This window comes from Dreissena polymorpha, chromosome 5 (assembly GCF_020536995.1).
Source record: "Dreissena polymorpha isolate Duluth1 chromosome 5, UMN_Dpol_1.0, whole genome shotgun sequence".
NCBI lineage: Eukaryota > Metazoa > Mollusca > Bivalvia > Myida > Dreissenidae > Dreissena > Dreissena polymorpha.
Window position 1 is genome coordinate 116871690 of NC_068359.1, and position 17035 is coordinate 116888724.

General features: G+C 38.3%; 1 protein-coding gene across 1 annotated transcript in view; it reads right to left on the reverse strand.

The window, feature by feature from the left end:
- Positions 1-16974, reverse strand: part of LOC127881876 (ATP-citrate synthase-like) — a 40159-nt gene extending 23185 nt beyond the window's left edge. Inside the window, exons 1-6 of the mRNA XM_052430055.1 lie at positions 16910-16974; positions 8961-9115; positions 6975-7125; positions 4995-5138; positions 4353-4466; positions 2503-2585 (exon numbers count right to left, since the gene is read on the reverse strand). Coding sequence (XP_052286015.1) covers positions 2503-2585; positions 4353-4466; positions 4995-5138; positions 6975-7125; positions 8961-9115; positions 16910-16930 — 668 coding nt within the window. The 5' untranslated portion in view covers positions 16931-16974. The remainder of the gene's footprint in view (positions 1-2502; positions 2586-4352; positions 4467-4994; positions 5139-6974; positions 7126-8960; positions 9116-16909) is intronic.
- Positions 16975-17035: the final 61 nt, after the last annotated feature.

Consider the following 17035-nt stretch of genomic DNA (forward strand, 5'->3'; position numbering starts at 1 on the left):
AAGTGTGCAAAATGGTCATTAAATCTATTGACTAGTAACTGTTACAGTACAGTCTACGCGTTCTTCCCAATTTCTCTCGCTACTCCGCGATATATATATATTTATATATAAACAATTTTATTGGCTTAGAGGATAAACAACACCGACAGCTAATTGTTGTTTATCTGTTGTGTAATGTCAATAAAGGTGTGTAAAACTCGCGTGTCAGTGTTTATTACATGTATTCACAATCAGAGCGGTTTGGTGCGCTTATTTCAATAAGTTAAGTGCAAGCGGGATAATTATCAAATTAGTTATTCAAAACTATTAAAACAATCTTATTTTGATATGATTGCAGTTTGTCTATATTAAAGGAGCGGCTGTGAAGTTTTTCTGACATTTCATTATCAATCAAGTATTTAGGCATTGAATCTTTCAGTATGTATACAAGAAATTAATTAAATAATCCAGATGATTTATTTACATTCTAACACAGTGTAATTGTGAACAGCGATTCACCTTCATTTTTGTCCGGTATCAGAAAGTCCCCGGGAAGCACGTTTTTTGCATGAGTATGACGCAATAAAACATTTCTATGTACATGTATTGTATTGCATTCAATCTTAATTTAAACTCGCTCGTCCAATGAAAGCTCTGCCCCATAATGCACTGTACTCTTTACACTTCTGAAGAATAGCGTATTCATACGGTTGTGTTTATGAAATTCCTAAACATATTTATCGTCATAAATTCTAAAGACAATTCGGTTTATATGCATGTATTGGCAAATGATAACACAGCATGGCAATAAACACGACCTATATTATAGGCTATACTATACCTTACCTTTTTATATTCAAACATATATTCATTTTCTATACAATTATCTTTATTTTTATTAGCCTGAGTATTTAAATAATTTTTAATTAAAATGTGTGCATTTTTTGGCATGCACAGTAGCACACTGCTACCGCTGTATTGCAAGGAGGTGTCCACATAAGAACGGAAATTGTCTGCATTTACCGACTAAGCTACAGTAATAAACGTCGCGGGTATTAGCTAGCTCGGCGGCACGCCAAGCGTTTTAGCGAGTACACCTCGCCTTCCCCGCCGCGGAAGCACTTGTAAGCAGACAAAAGCCCCGCGGAGGGAGCGAGTTTTTTGGGGGAAACTCGTGGACTGTACTGTAGCAAGTAATTTATTATTTTTCAAACAGTACCGCTTTTAAAAAACGAAAGATGGATTTCTATACATATACGTCCATTTCGACAAATGCCATTATTTTAAGTTTTAAAGCGCAAAAAAGACAGATTTCTACCTTGTAACCACCAGATATATGCTAATTGGCATAGATAAAATTAAATCTATAGCCTAGTTAGCAAGTAATTTATTATTTTTCAAATGGTACCGCTTTTGAAACCAAAAAAGGATTTCTGGACGTATACGTCCATTTTGTCAAACGTGATTATTTTTAAGTTTTAAAGCGCAAAAAAGACGGATTTCTTCCTTGTAACCACTAGATATATTCTTATTGGCATATATAAAACATGTTTCTTATTTATACTTTAAATTAGATTTACTTTGCAAAATAAGTTGTGTGGCTTTAAGCCAAACTCAAACTAAATTCAATACAAATTTAACAAGAGTGCCAAACTGTCACAAGATACACCCGTTTGAAGGTTTTGGACAACTTGATACCTATAGCATTTGAGTGGAAAAATGATATATTTTTTAAATTAAGCAACACATAACTATACCATTTGAGTGACACCATGCTTAATCCTTGAAATGCACTAAGTGACCCCGTGACCTAGTTTTTGACCCAGCATGACCCATATTTGAACTTGACCTAAATATCATCTAGACCCAACTTCCGACCAAATTTGGTGAAGATCGGATGAAAACTACTCCAATTAGAGAGCGGGCACCATGCTAAATACTTGAAATGCACTATGTTACCTCTTGACCTAGTTTTTGACCCGGCATGACCCATATTTGAACTTGACCTAGATATCATTTAGACACAACTTCTGACCAAATTTGGTGAAGTTCTGATGAAAACTACTTCAATTAGAGAGCGGACACCATGCTAAATCCTTGAAATGACCCATATTCGAACTTGACCTAGATATTGTCTAGATACAACCTCTGACCAAGTTTGGTGAAGATCGGATGAAAACTATTTGAAATAGAGAGCGGATACTGCTTTGGCCGCCGCCGTCGACCCGCCAAGGGTGAAACTATAATACGTCCCGTTTTGAAAATGGGCGTATACAAATTAAACGAGACTTACCTGGGAGTCAAAAATTGATTGTAATTCTAAGAGACAACGATATGATGAGGAGATGAAATAAGAAGTAGCCCAGATGTAGATAGTCAGTTTTTAAAGTTTTGTCATGATGAACACGAAATGTGAAAATTAGTACATCACTGTCCCTTTGTTGTATGGGTGGGAGGGAGGCATTTCATCTCCTCATCATATTGCTGTCTCTTATGTCTAATGAATGTTCATTTTAAGCATACCTTGTAAAGCAGCCACAGTTTCTAAGTAGATCCACGAACGCCACTCCAATAAATCCATCAACGTTCAAAATCAAGTTGGGTTTCTGCAAAAACAAACAACCTCTAATATAGGATGTTAAATGGCTATGGAGTGCCATCAGTGATTTTTTTTCCCCAAAATTACAGCCTCTTACAGGCTGTTTCCCAATTGCAAAAAGTAAAAATAGGCTGTTTCCCATTGGCAAAAAGTATTATCTTTCCCAAAATTCTGACCGAAATTTCCCCAAAAATATGCCAAACTCTACCAATAAACTCAATAATTGGTGTATTGAGTAGATCTATATTATACCGCAAGTTAATTTCCTATAACTTTATTATATAAATTTTAGGAAGCAGATCAACATGCACTTTTAAACAATTGGTACACTGTTATTTATAATCATATTAATAATGTTTAAATTTTCCCAATCAAAAAGGCTGTAAAATATAAAGCAAACAAGAGCTGTCACCATAGGATGACTTATGCCCCCTATAAATGCTTGATAGAAGTTATGAGCTTTTTTCGAAACCTAAACGCAGATTTCGAAACCTAAACACGGACCGTAAGTTCAAGGTCAAGGTCACAGGGGTCAACATTTTTGTGCGTATTGAAAGGCCTTGTCCATATATGCATGCATACTAAATATGAAGGTTATAGCTCAAGGGACATAGAAGTAATAAGCATTTTTCGAAACCTAAATGCAGATTTCGAAACCTAAACGCGGACCCTAAGTTCAACGTCAAGGTCACAGGGGTCAAAATTTTTGTGCATATATAAATGCCTTGTCCATATACACATGCAAACCAAATATGAAGGTTATATCTCAAGGGACATAGAAGTTATGAGCATTTTTCGAAACCTAAACACAAAGTGTGACGGAAAGACGGAGAGACAGACGGACGGACAGTCCGATCACTATATGCCCTCCTACCGGGGGGCATAAAAAAAAATCCCTGGCCATAGGCCCCAGTTTGCACACCTAAAGCACAAGTATTGCCCACAAGGCTGTAGACCAAGGGGCAATGCTTTCATACATGTAGGTGGGCCAATATGTGATCTGTTGTAAATATTGGAATATGGCATAAAGTTACAATTTGATTTATAAGACATACATAGCTTGACAGGTAAATCTAAAAAGGGCATTTTTATATTTAAGGTCCCAACTTAATTTATATGTGATATCATCAGTACAAAACTTTTTTCCCATGTATTTACACTAAAGGGGCCATTTCATGATTACTTGTTCTACTAGTTTTTAAAGTTGAATACTTAACAACAGGACCTATAAAATGAGGTTGAGATACCGAGAACCTATTTAAGGGGACTTATAATTTATGTTTTCTGGCAGCGCCTATTGACCAGAAATATGACAACATTGAAGATGGAAACAAATAAATAAATCCACACAACACAAATAAATATTGTATACTGACATTTTGATAATTTGAAATTCCTGTTGTTCTGAGACGCATACACGAGAATCATATTAATGGACTTACATGCACTAATACAGACACAGCTATATGACAAACCAGGGTATGAAATATTCCACACTTGTATATGAGCTTCTCTCTGCGTTAAATACATGTGCGTAAAGTGTCATCCCAGATAAGACTGTGCAGTCAGCACAGGCTAATCAGGGACAACACTTACCACCTAAACTGGATTTTCGTCATGAAAAGTCTTCTTTTTAAACAAAACATACTATAAAAGTGAAAAGTGTTGTCCCTAAATCAGCTTGTGTGGACTGCACAGGCTAATCTGGGACGACACTTTACGCACATGCATTAAACTCCTTTTCACAGAGTGAGTTTAATATACGAGTGCTCACCTTGGATGTGGTGATCTTCTCCACTTCGATGGCGTAGTCCAGAATGGGCGTGGCTGGGAAGTTCTTCCGGGCGTAGTCCTTCAAAATCTCTACACGCATGTCTGGATTGTTGATCTGGAAAATGACAAAAAAAAACAAATAAAACCGTCTCGGACTTGCCTCTTTTTAATAGATTTCTAACTTGGTCAATCTTCTTCAATTTTGTTGTCATAGATAATGGTTTGATTCAACATTGAACTACTATGATAAGGATCAATAAGTTGGTTCTTAATTAGTAAATTTAATTGGATGATTAAGTTATTTTTTTTTTGGACAAGAATGGAATTTTCTTTGCATGTCTTAAAAGTCAGAAATTCATGATAAAATTATAAAATAATTTCTATCGTGTCTTTCTTGTTTACAAGTCATAACCATAAACAACTTCAATTACTTGTAATTACAAATTGTCCAAACACACAAAACAAACATAGGCAAGGCAATAAAATGTTGTTGTAAGGTTAATTTACAACGTGATCACATGCACATGACAGCATACCAGCTTGGCTCGATGTTCAATGCCCATGATAAGTATTCCCTCAATAAACACAGAAAGCGTTGTTGTTGTTTTTTTACAAAGTTTTCTTTTCATTTGAATATACATACGGACTTGACGCGATGTCCGATGCCCATGATAAGTATCCCCTTCTTCCTCATTGAGTTCACAAACTCCATTGGGATCATTCCACTGTCCACTGCCTCGCTGAACTGCTTGGCCGCGGCGTCCAGGGCTCCTCCAAACCTCTCACCCTGCAAAATGACATGTGGCTTATCAGAACTCTAAATCTCTCACGCTGCAAAATGACATTGGCTTAGTTCAGACTTATTTATTAAATCTCAATTGCATTGAAAACCTAAGACTTATTGAAGTCCTTTATCTGGGTGGAGCCAGTGCTTGGTTTCTATGGTGGAGATCTAAAGAATGCTACCCACAGTGGGATCAAACCTGTGACCTCTCGAGCATAAAGTGGAGACTTTATCCACAACCCCATGGCAACATTGAAGGCCACATAGCTTATCAATAGTATTAGTATGCAAAGAAGCTAGAAAATGGCTGAGTTGAACTTTGAATGCTCCAGTGCATTAGGTGTTACTGAGCCACAATAATTGGAGATTCCTCAACTATATTTAAACTTACAATATGAGAATTGCATATAATTTCATTTTATCAGCAACTTACTGTACACACAATTTTCATTGAAAATCTGGTGCATTAGGTGAAACTATGGTACCTTATCGTAACTGAAAGTACGACGGTTCTTAACACTTTACCACTTAGATACATATTTTGACACATTTGTAGTCCCTTGGAAAGATAAATTTAATTAAAGACCTTTCTTACTTCATTCAAGTTTTTAAGGCGTCATTTCCAACCCTTAGATACTAATGAGATGCAAACAGCATAAAACCTGAACAGACTGCGAGTTCCTCGCAGGCTGTTCTGGTTTTATGCTGTTTGCACATAGCCATTTTAACTTTGCTTCTGAGTGGAAAAGGATTATGAAAAGTTTGAAGGTACAGTTTAAATGCTAATTCATAAAGAATCTTTGTTAAATTATAGATTTTCAATAAGGTTCTTGATGGCTAACTTAAATAATAGTATAAAAGTTGTTACTCAACCCTCATTTATCTGTCAAAGGACACATAGTTCTCTTAAAATAGTTGTGAATAAGATGCTACATAAACAAGAGATGTGTTCGTCAGAAACACAATGCCCCCTATTGCGCCGCTTTGAAAAATTATTTTTTTTGACCTTTAACCTTGAAGGATGACCTTGACCTTGAACTTCCACCACTCAAAATGTGCAGCTTTATGAAAAGACCACTTTGAATAAAAGAATTGACCTTTGACCTTAAAGGACGACCTTGACCTTCCACAACTCAAAATGTGCAGCTTCATGAGAACACCGCTTTGAATTATTTTTTTGACCTTTGACCTTGAAGGATGACATTGACCTTGAACTTCCACCACTCAAAATGTGCCGCTCCATGAGATACACATGCATGCCAAATTTGATGTTTCTATCTTCAATAATGCAAAAGTTATGGCCAACGTTAAAGGTTTTTTCCGGACGGACGGACAGACTGACATACACACATACTGACATACTGACAGACAGTTCAACTGCTATATGCCACCCTACCGGGGGCATAAAAATAGAATGGAATAAATATATTTCCAAACAACAAAGTACATGCCCTTGTCATTTTATCTTAAGCAAAAGTCCAATAATGCCCTTAAAGCTTACACATAATTTAAGATATCCCAAACAAAAATCTATCCATCTATTAACCTTTTACCACTCATTAGCAAAATGATAATGGCTTCATGCAAACAGCTTAGACCCAGAACAGCCTGCCAGTAACACTCAGTCTGTTCAGGTTTAAAGCTGTTTGCTTCTAAACAGTATCTTAGAGTTGGGAATTAAGCCTCAAAATTTGAATCTATTAAGAAAAGTCTTCAATTAAATTTGATTTTCTAAGGGACTACAAACACATCAAAGTGTATATCTGAGTGGTAATGGGTTAATTAATTACAGAAAAGATCCAATTGCCCAATCAAATCGCCATTCAAGATTGCACATACAATTGTCAGAAGCCCAGAAGTTAGACAGGATACAAGATCTTTTCCCGCCCGGGCACACACAATGGTGTTGTGAGCCCCGGACACTGCGGGCCCGTGGTCTGCTGTCACCATCAGGCACATCTCTATGAACTTGGCAGCATAGCGGGGCAGTCTGCAAGCACAAGAATGAAGATAACCTAAGTCTGCTAGGACAAGGGAGAGATAACTTAAGTATGCAAGGACAAGGGGAAGATAACTTAAGTCTGCTAGGACAAGGGGGAGATAACTTAAGCCAGCTAGGACAAGGGGGAGATAACTTAAGCCAGCTAGGACAAGGGGATATAACTAAATGCTGCAAACACAATTTTAATATAACTTAAGTCTGCTAGGACAAGGGGGAGATAACTTAAGCCTGCTAGGACAAGGGGGAGATAACTTAAGCCTGCTAGGACAAGGGGGAGATAACTTAAGCCTGCTAGGACAAGGGGGAGAAAGCTTTAGTCTTCAAAAAGGGGAAGATAACTTCAGCTTGTGAGGACAAGGGGGAGATAAAAATTTAGCCAGCTAGGACTAGGGAATATAACTTAATGCTGCAAGGACAAGTGGGAGAGAACTTAAGCCTGCCTGGACAAGGGGATATAACTTAATTATACAAGCATAATGGGAAGATAACTTAAGCCTGCAAGGACATGTGGGAGATAACTTCAGTCTGTTAGGACAAGGAGGAGATAACTTAAGCCTGCTAGGACAAGGGGGACAAAGCTTAAGTCTGCAACAATGGGAAGATAGCTTAAGTCTGCAAGGGAAAGAGAACTCAAGTCTGCAAAGGCAACATTGTCATCAATATAAATAAGTTTTATGTGAGAAAGGTTAAAGGTCACTATGTCTGTATCTAATACAGACATATTGAGAAAAATCATACGTTGTGCCGCATTAAGAAAAACATAATTTGAGCCTAAACAGGCCATTCACAACACATCTTTTTATTTAGCAATTGCATAGCCCTACCTCTATATGCTTTTCATATGTTTTTAGAAAATTGTGTTTGCAAATACACATGTATTTTGTTTCATTTATCTGTTTGAAATAACAGTTAAGAGTAAGATTTGTGATATATAACAATCAGAATGCATACTAGTTTAAAAATGTAACAAATTTATTGAATAAGTATCTGATTTATGACTAAAACATGCACATTTGTAAATATTTCTTTTAAAAGTACATTTTTATTAACACATACAGGTCATCAAGGACATTACAATCTCAATTGCCATCAAAATAGGCCAACCAAACATAAATGTATGCTCAACTCTTGACATACACATAAAGAGCGTACAATGCTAGTTTAATTGTGTACTTTAATTTATCTGACAAGTTGAAGAAAGGTTTACATGGCATGGCTTGCAGAGGTTTGTACATGCAATTAGGCATGAAAAGAAAAAGTCTACATGACACCTAAGAGTTTTGTTCTACAAAATCATTAAGCTGCAGAATACAAAACTAACAAATGGTAAATCCTTTTACATGTTCTGGTAACCAAGGACATTATAATCTCAAACACCATCAAAACCAGCCAACCAAACATAAGTTTATGCTCAACCCTGTACTGATGTATACCTCTGTTGGAAACAGAGCACACTGAGCATGAAATAGGAGTTTAAAGGCTACTAGGCATGTAAAGAACAAGTTTATATGACACCCAGAGTTAGCTTCTATGATATCATTTTTATGTAGGATAAATACATCCTCTTGAACAAGAGTAGGCTGAGCACCTCAGGGTTTTAACTCATTTTGGTCAGACTTTGGGGTAAACAATGTAACTTTTTACCATTAATGATACAAAATCAGACAAATATCAAAGTAATTTTTGGCAAAACAAATCACTGAATACCGACCTCCTCTGGAACCAGAGCAGACTGAACACTCCCCCGATGCCCATGTCCTCCTAAATACCTACCTCCTTTGGAACCAGAGCAGACTGAGCACTCCCCCAATCTCACTACCTACCTCCTCTGGAACCAGAGCAGACTGAGCACTCCCCCGATGCCCATGTCCTCCTTGAATATGTCAGTGATGGGTATCCCTGCGTACAGCAGCTCTTGGCCTCTCTCATCACAGATAGATGTCATGAATGAGGCTGGCTTGCGAATCAGGCCTAGCTCCTACAAAATAGATAGATATCGATGTTGACTTTGAATCTCATTACTGACACTTGTCATCAACGATGTAGGCTTGCAAATCAGACCTACATAGTAGCTCCTTTTAAGTTTAAAACAATTTTATTTTAGCTTGCTGCATTGAAAGCCGTTCTTGAAATGCTCTCTATTCTGTTTCCTGGGTATAACCAGTACTTGGTGTCTTTAGCGTCTACACTGGAAAATCTAAATAAAGTCCAGTTTTCTCAAAAAGAGGCTCACAGTTTTCTCAAAAAGAGGCTCATACAGCTAAGCTATACCAGTTTTTCACAGAGACTGGTCATAAACAATGCAGGCTTGCCAACTAGGCCTAGCTCCTATAATACATGGGAGAAATATAGCTTAGCATTACCATTATGTCACAGATATTTATCGCAAATGTGGAAGAAATGCAATCAGATCAAGGCCAAACTTGTCAAACATACTTGTCAGAATGACAGGGCCGGATTAACCACTAGGCTAACAAGGCTGCAGCCTTGGGCTCCCGATTATCAAGGGGCCCCAAACGGCAGACCAGTTTCCCAATGTATAGTCCTTTCTTTATTAAGCCATTGATCAACTCTAACAGGAATGCAGTAGAAATTGTGTAATTTTACCAGTTTCCCCATGTATGTCGAATTGTTACCATTTAGTTCGCTTTTATTAACTACGATATCAGTTTTCTTTCTATGTTGTATATCCATTCAGAACCATAAGTTTCTCTGTTTAGTATTCGACTTGCCCGTATGGTCATGACAACATCTGGACACGTTTGACGACATTGAAGAGAAGGCCAAAGTGTCTGTTGCAATCAACGAATAGTAAGATGCGAATAAGCATAAGAAATGCCGGAAATCATTTTGTGACGAGAGTTCGACACCAGATGCAAATTCGGAGTAAGTGCACACGACAATTTTTTAATTCACACATACGACATGCATAGTTCATTGTCTCATTGTTGAACTTCCCAAGCAGTTGAGCGCATATTCTGGTCTTGACAAACTGTTTGGTTTCATGACATAGTTTGAGTCTCTCACCTTATATGATCTACAGGAATGTGCAACGCATCTATTGGAATCTAAACCAGATGACATTGAGGCGTCTTTTGTTGACTAGCTTATTCAAAGCCATCTAAGAAGCGGACCAAGACAGAACCATCACCCACATATTTTTTTATATTAAGTGAACTGTTGAAGTTAGATGGCGGTAAATTACAGACAACTTTTCCAAACTTTGCGATCGCTTTACGAATAATTCCAGTTGATAACTGTCAAGGTAGTCATATTCAACATAATCACACGTGAAAAACTATCTACGGAACACCATCAGTCAGGAAAGGTTGACAGCATTGGGCTACTGTCTACTGAATGTCAAGTCCTCCGAGAACTAGACGTTGCACAGCTGTCGTAAAAGAAACGTATAGGCTGGAATCTGTTACATGTAACATGCATGTTAAATTCAGTTAATAGAACAATTTTTTAAATAAAATTCATTTTAATTATTAAATACTTACCTGCTATCTCATGCTTCTCCTTTCCAAGGGGAATTAACTCATCCGGAAATTTAACTGGGAATCCGCCACCTTAATACCGTAATACAGGCCAGGTTAACATAGTGCAATGCAACCTAGGCAAAAATCGGTAACCACCCTCAAGTATTCTTTCAATATATAAACAAAAATATTAATAGAATAGCAGGGTGGGAGGTGGGACTTTACCGATAGAGATAAGTGATTTAATAATTAAAATGAATTTAATTTAACAAATGTTGTTTTAAATGTCATGAATACTGACCTCTATCTCATGCTGATTTTGGCAGCTGAGTGTGGGAAGGTTCGTATATATTTTCCCATCACAGTAGAACCTATAAACAGGGTTATCAGCTAAGTGATAGCAAAACCATAAACAAGAGCTATCAAGTAATCTTCGTTAAAACGGTATTAATTATGACTTTTCGGACAAAGTAATATGTCTATGTCGTAAAGAAGACACTATCGTTTGTGAAACCACAAGCCCAAACATATACAAATTGTATGTTTGGCATTTCAGAAAACGAAGATAAAAAGATGACAAAGGTGGTCGGATTCCTCAAAAAACAGCTTAGAGCACGTCAAAAAGTGGGGTGTGATTAATATATGCCCACAAAACAGACAGAGCTCTTAATTCATGCAGTCAGATCCTAAAAGGAATGAATCCTTAGATAGAGATAAGAGTACTTTCCTTAGTCGAGGTCTAACCCGAGAATAGAAGCCGCAGACACATCTCCCCCTTTTTTAGGGAAATGAAGAGTGTCTTTTGAGACCTCGAATAGACTAACACTGCTGAGATAGAACTTCAAAGCCCGATTGGCCATAGAATTTTATCTTCATCTTTATGACTACCAGTTTAAGAAAATCTTGGAAACTTGAAGGTAAGAAGCCATATAGAGACTTGATATTAGCAAGGAATCCTGGCTGACACAACAAAGTAAAGACAACATTAGATCCAACTGGAATTGGTCGTTTTCAACAGAAAAGCATGAATTTCACTTCTCTGTATGGTAAAAGCCATAATAAGAAGGAAAACCATCTTAAAATTATATTGGAACTGTTAATAAGCCTGTAAAAAAGGTTCATAGGACTCATTAAGCATCCCAATACATGTAACACAAGTCAAAACCGCTTAGAGGTAAGGAACGAAAAACATAGTGTTGACGTTCCATAGCTTGGATCAGTTTCAAAATAGGTAAGACAGCACAGAGTTGTGATGACTTACAAAAACAGGTATACGAAAGCATAATCTCTATCCGTTGATGAAGAAAAGAACAAATTTCTTATCATCAAGAAAGATGAGAAAAACCTCTATGTATCTAGCAGAGTGATTAGGTAATAACTATGCTCTCGAATACCCAGTCAAAAAAGTATTTCCATAGAACCTTTATACAGTGCTGATGAAATTATCCTGCACAAGTAACAGGATTGAAACTCAAACAGAAAAACGTTCTTCTGTAGAGATAACTAAATAATGCCAGACATGTAGTGGCACATGTTTGGATCAGTAAAATATGTCTCTCTGAGATATGATATTTGACCTGTGAAGAAGGTTCCTGAAAATAATTGTACAGGAGACTTAAAGGTCGTAGAACCATAATCCCATGGTTCATTAAGTAGATTGCATGAAATTATGGCAAAACTTGGTTATTCCAAAAACTCACCAAGAAGGCAAGATATTTCCAGTTTATGTCAATTGTAACAATTGCACACCCTTCTGGATCAATTTCTGTGAACTGCATTATTGACGCTGTCATCGCATAACGCTCATTACTAGCGTTAGATGATAAACAACCTTCTGCAATATACTATGCATCAATTTTTGTACGCCATTGCAAAATCACTGCTGCGCATGCGCAATTACATTTATTTTAACCCAACGGAAAAATAATTAGACAGAAAGAACTGCAAGACAAAACGCCCAAAATGTAAGTAAACCACGACCGATGTGTGTTAATTGAAACCATCACAATGGAATCGTGAAAATGTGTTGTAAATGAAAACAGCTAAAGAATTTTCGCTTTTCAAGATGTAGATGTGCAGGTGATATTCATTAGGATACCACATAATTAAGAAAATCAAGATACTTTGTTCTATAAAATAATCCCTAACCTTCCCTGCTCACATCTGTATAAGATGTAAGGAAGGTTGTGGTAGAATAAACTATATTCTTGCCAAGATAATCTTCTAGTCTAGACACCACTGAATAGTGGTAAATAATGACAAAAAGATGGAAATCTGTGTCATTGAATAATCCCGAGATTTATACAATTAACTTAAAATAAAGCTGAAACGGACATAAGAAAAGATGTCTCAGCAGAAAGACCGGTGACCAGACCGGTAAATACCGACCTGGGCCGGAACCATTAGTTAAGGATTGGTGGGGAAAGAAATCACTCTAAGCCGAACTTTCCCACTCCCAACACTCTTGAAAATTGGTAGAATAGGAAAGTGTTTTAACACTTATAAGTTTATGACCTATTTACAGTATATAGCCTCTTTCTTGAACCAATAAAAGGCGCCTTTAAAATCCTGGAGAATACAGGTCGTGAAGTCATTGATTTGCGAAGTATGGAAATATGATTGACAGTAGTACCTCCAGAATTGGAGGTGTGATGGCAGAAAAAGGTGAAAACCCTAGGAGTAACCTTAAGGGGGTCCACCCTTGCTGGTAGAATGCTTGGAAGTCTTCAATACTGACTTGATTAATCCATTTACTTCAACGACTCCTAACCGGGACGAATTCCGAAAGGAATACGACCAGTTATAGGAAGACGGCCTGTTATGGCCAAAGTGTAATAGAAGAAGAACTTTAAGATGAGGTCCTCCAGATCCTAGCATCTAAGATCTGAGTTCAATAGCTCCCAAGCCATCTACAAGACTGTAGCCGCCATGCGGTCAATCTGATAGGCAATCCTATGTATCAGAACTCTTGTTGATTCCAGTAGCTTGAAAATATGCACTGTCGTAGGAGCAATAGAAAAGCACAAGTCGACACGAACTGTCGTCTTGCTAATCCTGCTAGCGTCATTAATGTGTCCCAACTGTTCCGTGACACTGACTGCAAAGTCTGTAGCCGACAGGTAAAGGCGGTTAAAACAATTCATCCTTTGGGTCTCGAACAAATTAATAGAGGTCAAATAGTAATGTTCGACCTCAATGCTAGACTCTGTGCCCGCTTCAGCCAATCTATCTGCAAGACCAGTAGTCTGCATGTAGCCGGTTTGAGATAGAAGTAGAAATAACAGTTATAGGTATTTCATAATCTTCTAGTATAAGTAGTTCATAACCAGCACCAGAATGGATAGCTGGTCAGGAAAATCAACCATATACCAAGTCAGGGAGATGATTTGGTAACCAACGATCGCCAGTAGAACATCAGTATTGAAAAACCACAAATGTCATGTAGATTGTTGAATCCATAAAATATAGTATTCAATACAATCATAGCCAGGGGTATACAACTAGGTAATGTAGACGATACCTGTGATACTATAAAATTGACCGATAAAAACACAGTGGAATACCGGTGATTGGTACTGGTGACCGAACTGAACGGTCAATGACCGGTAACTGTAGCCAGGTGAACGGACCAGTCATAATATGACCGGTGACGTTACCAGTTAAAGACCGAAAAATGGTGGAATCCATATGGTCTGATATCGATGTCAAGCACTGCTCGGAAGTGAAGATCTTGCCAAAAATCCAATCCAATGGCGATGAGACATCACTAAAGCAGACGAAGAAGATTCATTTGATGACGAAAAAGAGGACAAAAATAATCCGCTGATGATGAACAACTACTTATTCTGACCGGTGACCAGTGATCGGTGATATGACCGGTGAATGGTGACCGATGTCCGGTGATCAGACCGGACTGGTATAATATAATTGCGTCAGAATAGAAATATCTGGTGCAGAAGAATGACCATCCACGAAGTCATCTGATAATGTTAACCGGAAAACAACGGTAGATTATCAGTATTAATAGGCATTAAGTGTCCTTGTAGTCGTAGTGGAGAAATTAACACCTAATCCAGAAGCCTAAAAGTTAAACAAACTAGTGTTTGTATACAAATATGGCTCAGTGACTGCAACTTGTGTAGATGCTATAAAAAAACCATCACACATGGAATGGAGACATGATATTCCTAAAGGAATAAAATGGAGAACGTCAATATGACCAGTAGTTCATTAACGCCTACGTGAGAAGTGGCGACATCCCATACTTAACGATGCGATGCCAAATTATTGTTCGGCTATGCTGGAAATATTGTCTCCTACACTATTGTCTCCGTGAGCGTTGACGAGATCGCTTACGAGCGTATCAACGCCGAGAACTGCTCAATGAAGGAGAGGTATGTTCGATAACTATCCTGTTGAGCTCAATGAAGGAGAGGCGTGTCGATGTCCTCGTTTCCTGCGATGTCGAGATCTGGATCCGCTACGCTGTTGAGATGTGGATCGGCTGCGATGAGACCGAGATCTTCTAGAATACCATCTCCGTGAGAGACGACATGATCGCTTACGAGAGCCGCAACAATGAGAACTGCTCGACGAAGAAGAGCGTGTCCGATGTCTACTCCTTGATAAAGACGATATATTCGATGACCAATAGGAGGAAGAAGAATAATCGTGATGAAGACCGAGTTCTTCTTCTTGACTAATGACTGGTGTTATCGGTGGCAGGCCTAACTAATGACTGTCAACTGGTGACCTTACCGGTGACCAGACTGGTGATCAATGACTGGACCAGTGACATGACCGGACCAGTGACATGACCGGTGACCGGACAGGACCGGTGACCAGCCAGTCATATCATAACCGGACCGGTTACCGGCCGGTCATATCATGACCGGCCGGTCATATCATGACCAGACCGGCTGGTCAGATGTCGATCAATGCAGAGCCTAAGGTCCGTGATCAACGTCCCCGGTGACGTACCGGTCATATCATGACCAGTGTTGTCACCGGATAATGACCGTATATACAGATGCCAATTGGTCCGGCATTGACCAATGCCATCGGGCAAAGACCGGCTGACGGGTGTCGCCATATGGTCTGATGTTGACCGACTGTCTAAGAGACTTTGCATAGTACGGTCGCCAACGTGCCCGATACCCGTGACTGATGCTGCAACTTGTCATCCATGGTCTGCAAAGTCACCGGGGTATTTATCAACTCTTGTTTCTGCGACCATCATGTAGTTGAATATATGAAAAACAAGAGCAAAACATATTCAACAATAAACTGGTCACATACCAGATTACCATACGGCACATAAAATCATTATTTGACCATAATGAAAATTCTAATAATACTGCCATAGATCATAAATTAAACAAAAGTTTAATTCAAACAGATGAAAAATAAAATGACGATCAATTAGATTGTCATGCGGAAAGTTAAAATCATTATTGCACACAATTGCAAATGATAAACAATCTTTCAATAGAAGAAACACGCTTTGCACGATCTCGTAACACATTAGAAGAACATGCTTTGCACGTTCTAGCAATGTATTAGAAGAGCACGTTTTGCACGAGGTTGTCGCGCCTGAAAACACCCAGCATGGTAGAAATAAACCATTGGACGATAAAAACAAGCATGGCTTACCTTTACAAATGAAACAAAATCCATTAAATCCACATAAATTAATCCGAATGAGAAATAAAAGATAAATAACACAATTTATCTATTCAAACCCCAATCAACCAAGTGAAATAAATCGAAATACAATTTTCAATTCAGAGCCGTAAAAGACATGTATACACCTGGTCGATCCGGAAAGAATATTGAGGATTGGTTACCGATTTTTGCCTAGGTTGCATTGCACTATGTTTAACCTGGCCTGTAGTACGGTATTGAGGTGGCGGATTCCCAGTTAAAATTCCGATGAGTTAATTCCCCTTGGAAAGGAGAAGCATTAGATAGCAAGTCAGTATTTATGACATTAAAATGACTGCCAGACTAGCACTTATTACCTAATCAAAGCACTGGCTGATCTAGTTATGCGGTCACCAGGTCGGGCGAGTATTTTGGAAATTCCATTCTCCCGAGGCTAAAATACAGTCGCTATTGCGAGCGGGAGACCGTTATTTTACACCCCTGTTAGCCTGTGTAGACTGCACAGGCTTATCTGCGACACTCTTTAAGCACATGCATTTAGCCAAGAACAAGTCTCATTTGATAATGACATTTTGATATGTTTCCACCATAAAATCATCCAGACATAATCCATGGGAACACCCTACCCTTGCCCACGCATAATCCATGGGAACAGTAGGTGGGGCTTCTTCTGGTCTGGGAACAATGGTGCCATCGTTCACCAACACTTCTCATAAACCTCTCTGAAACAAAAACCATTAAAACTCTGCTTT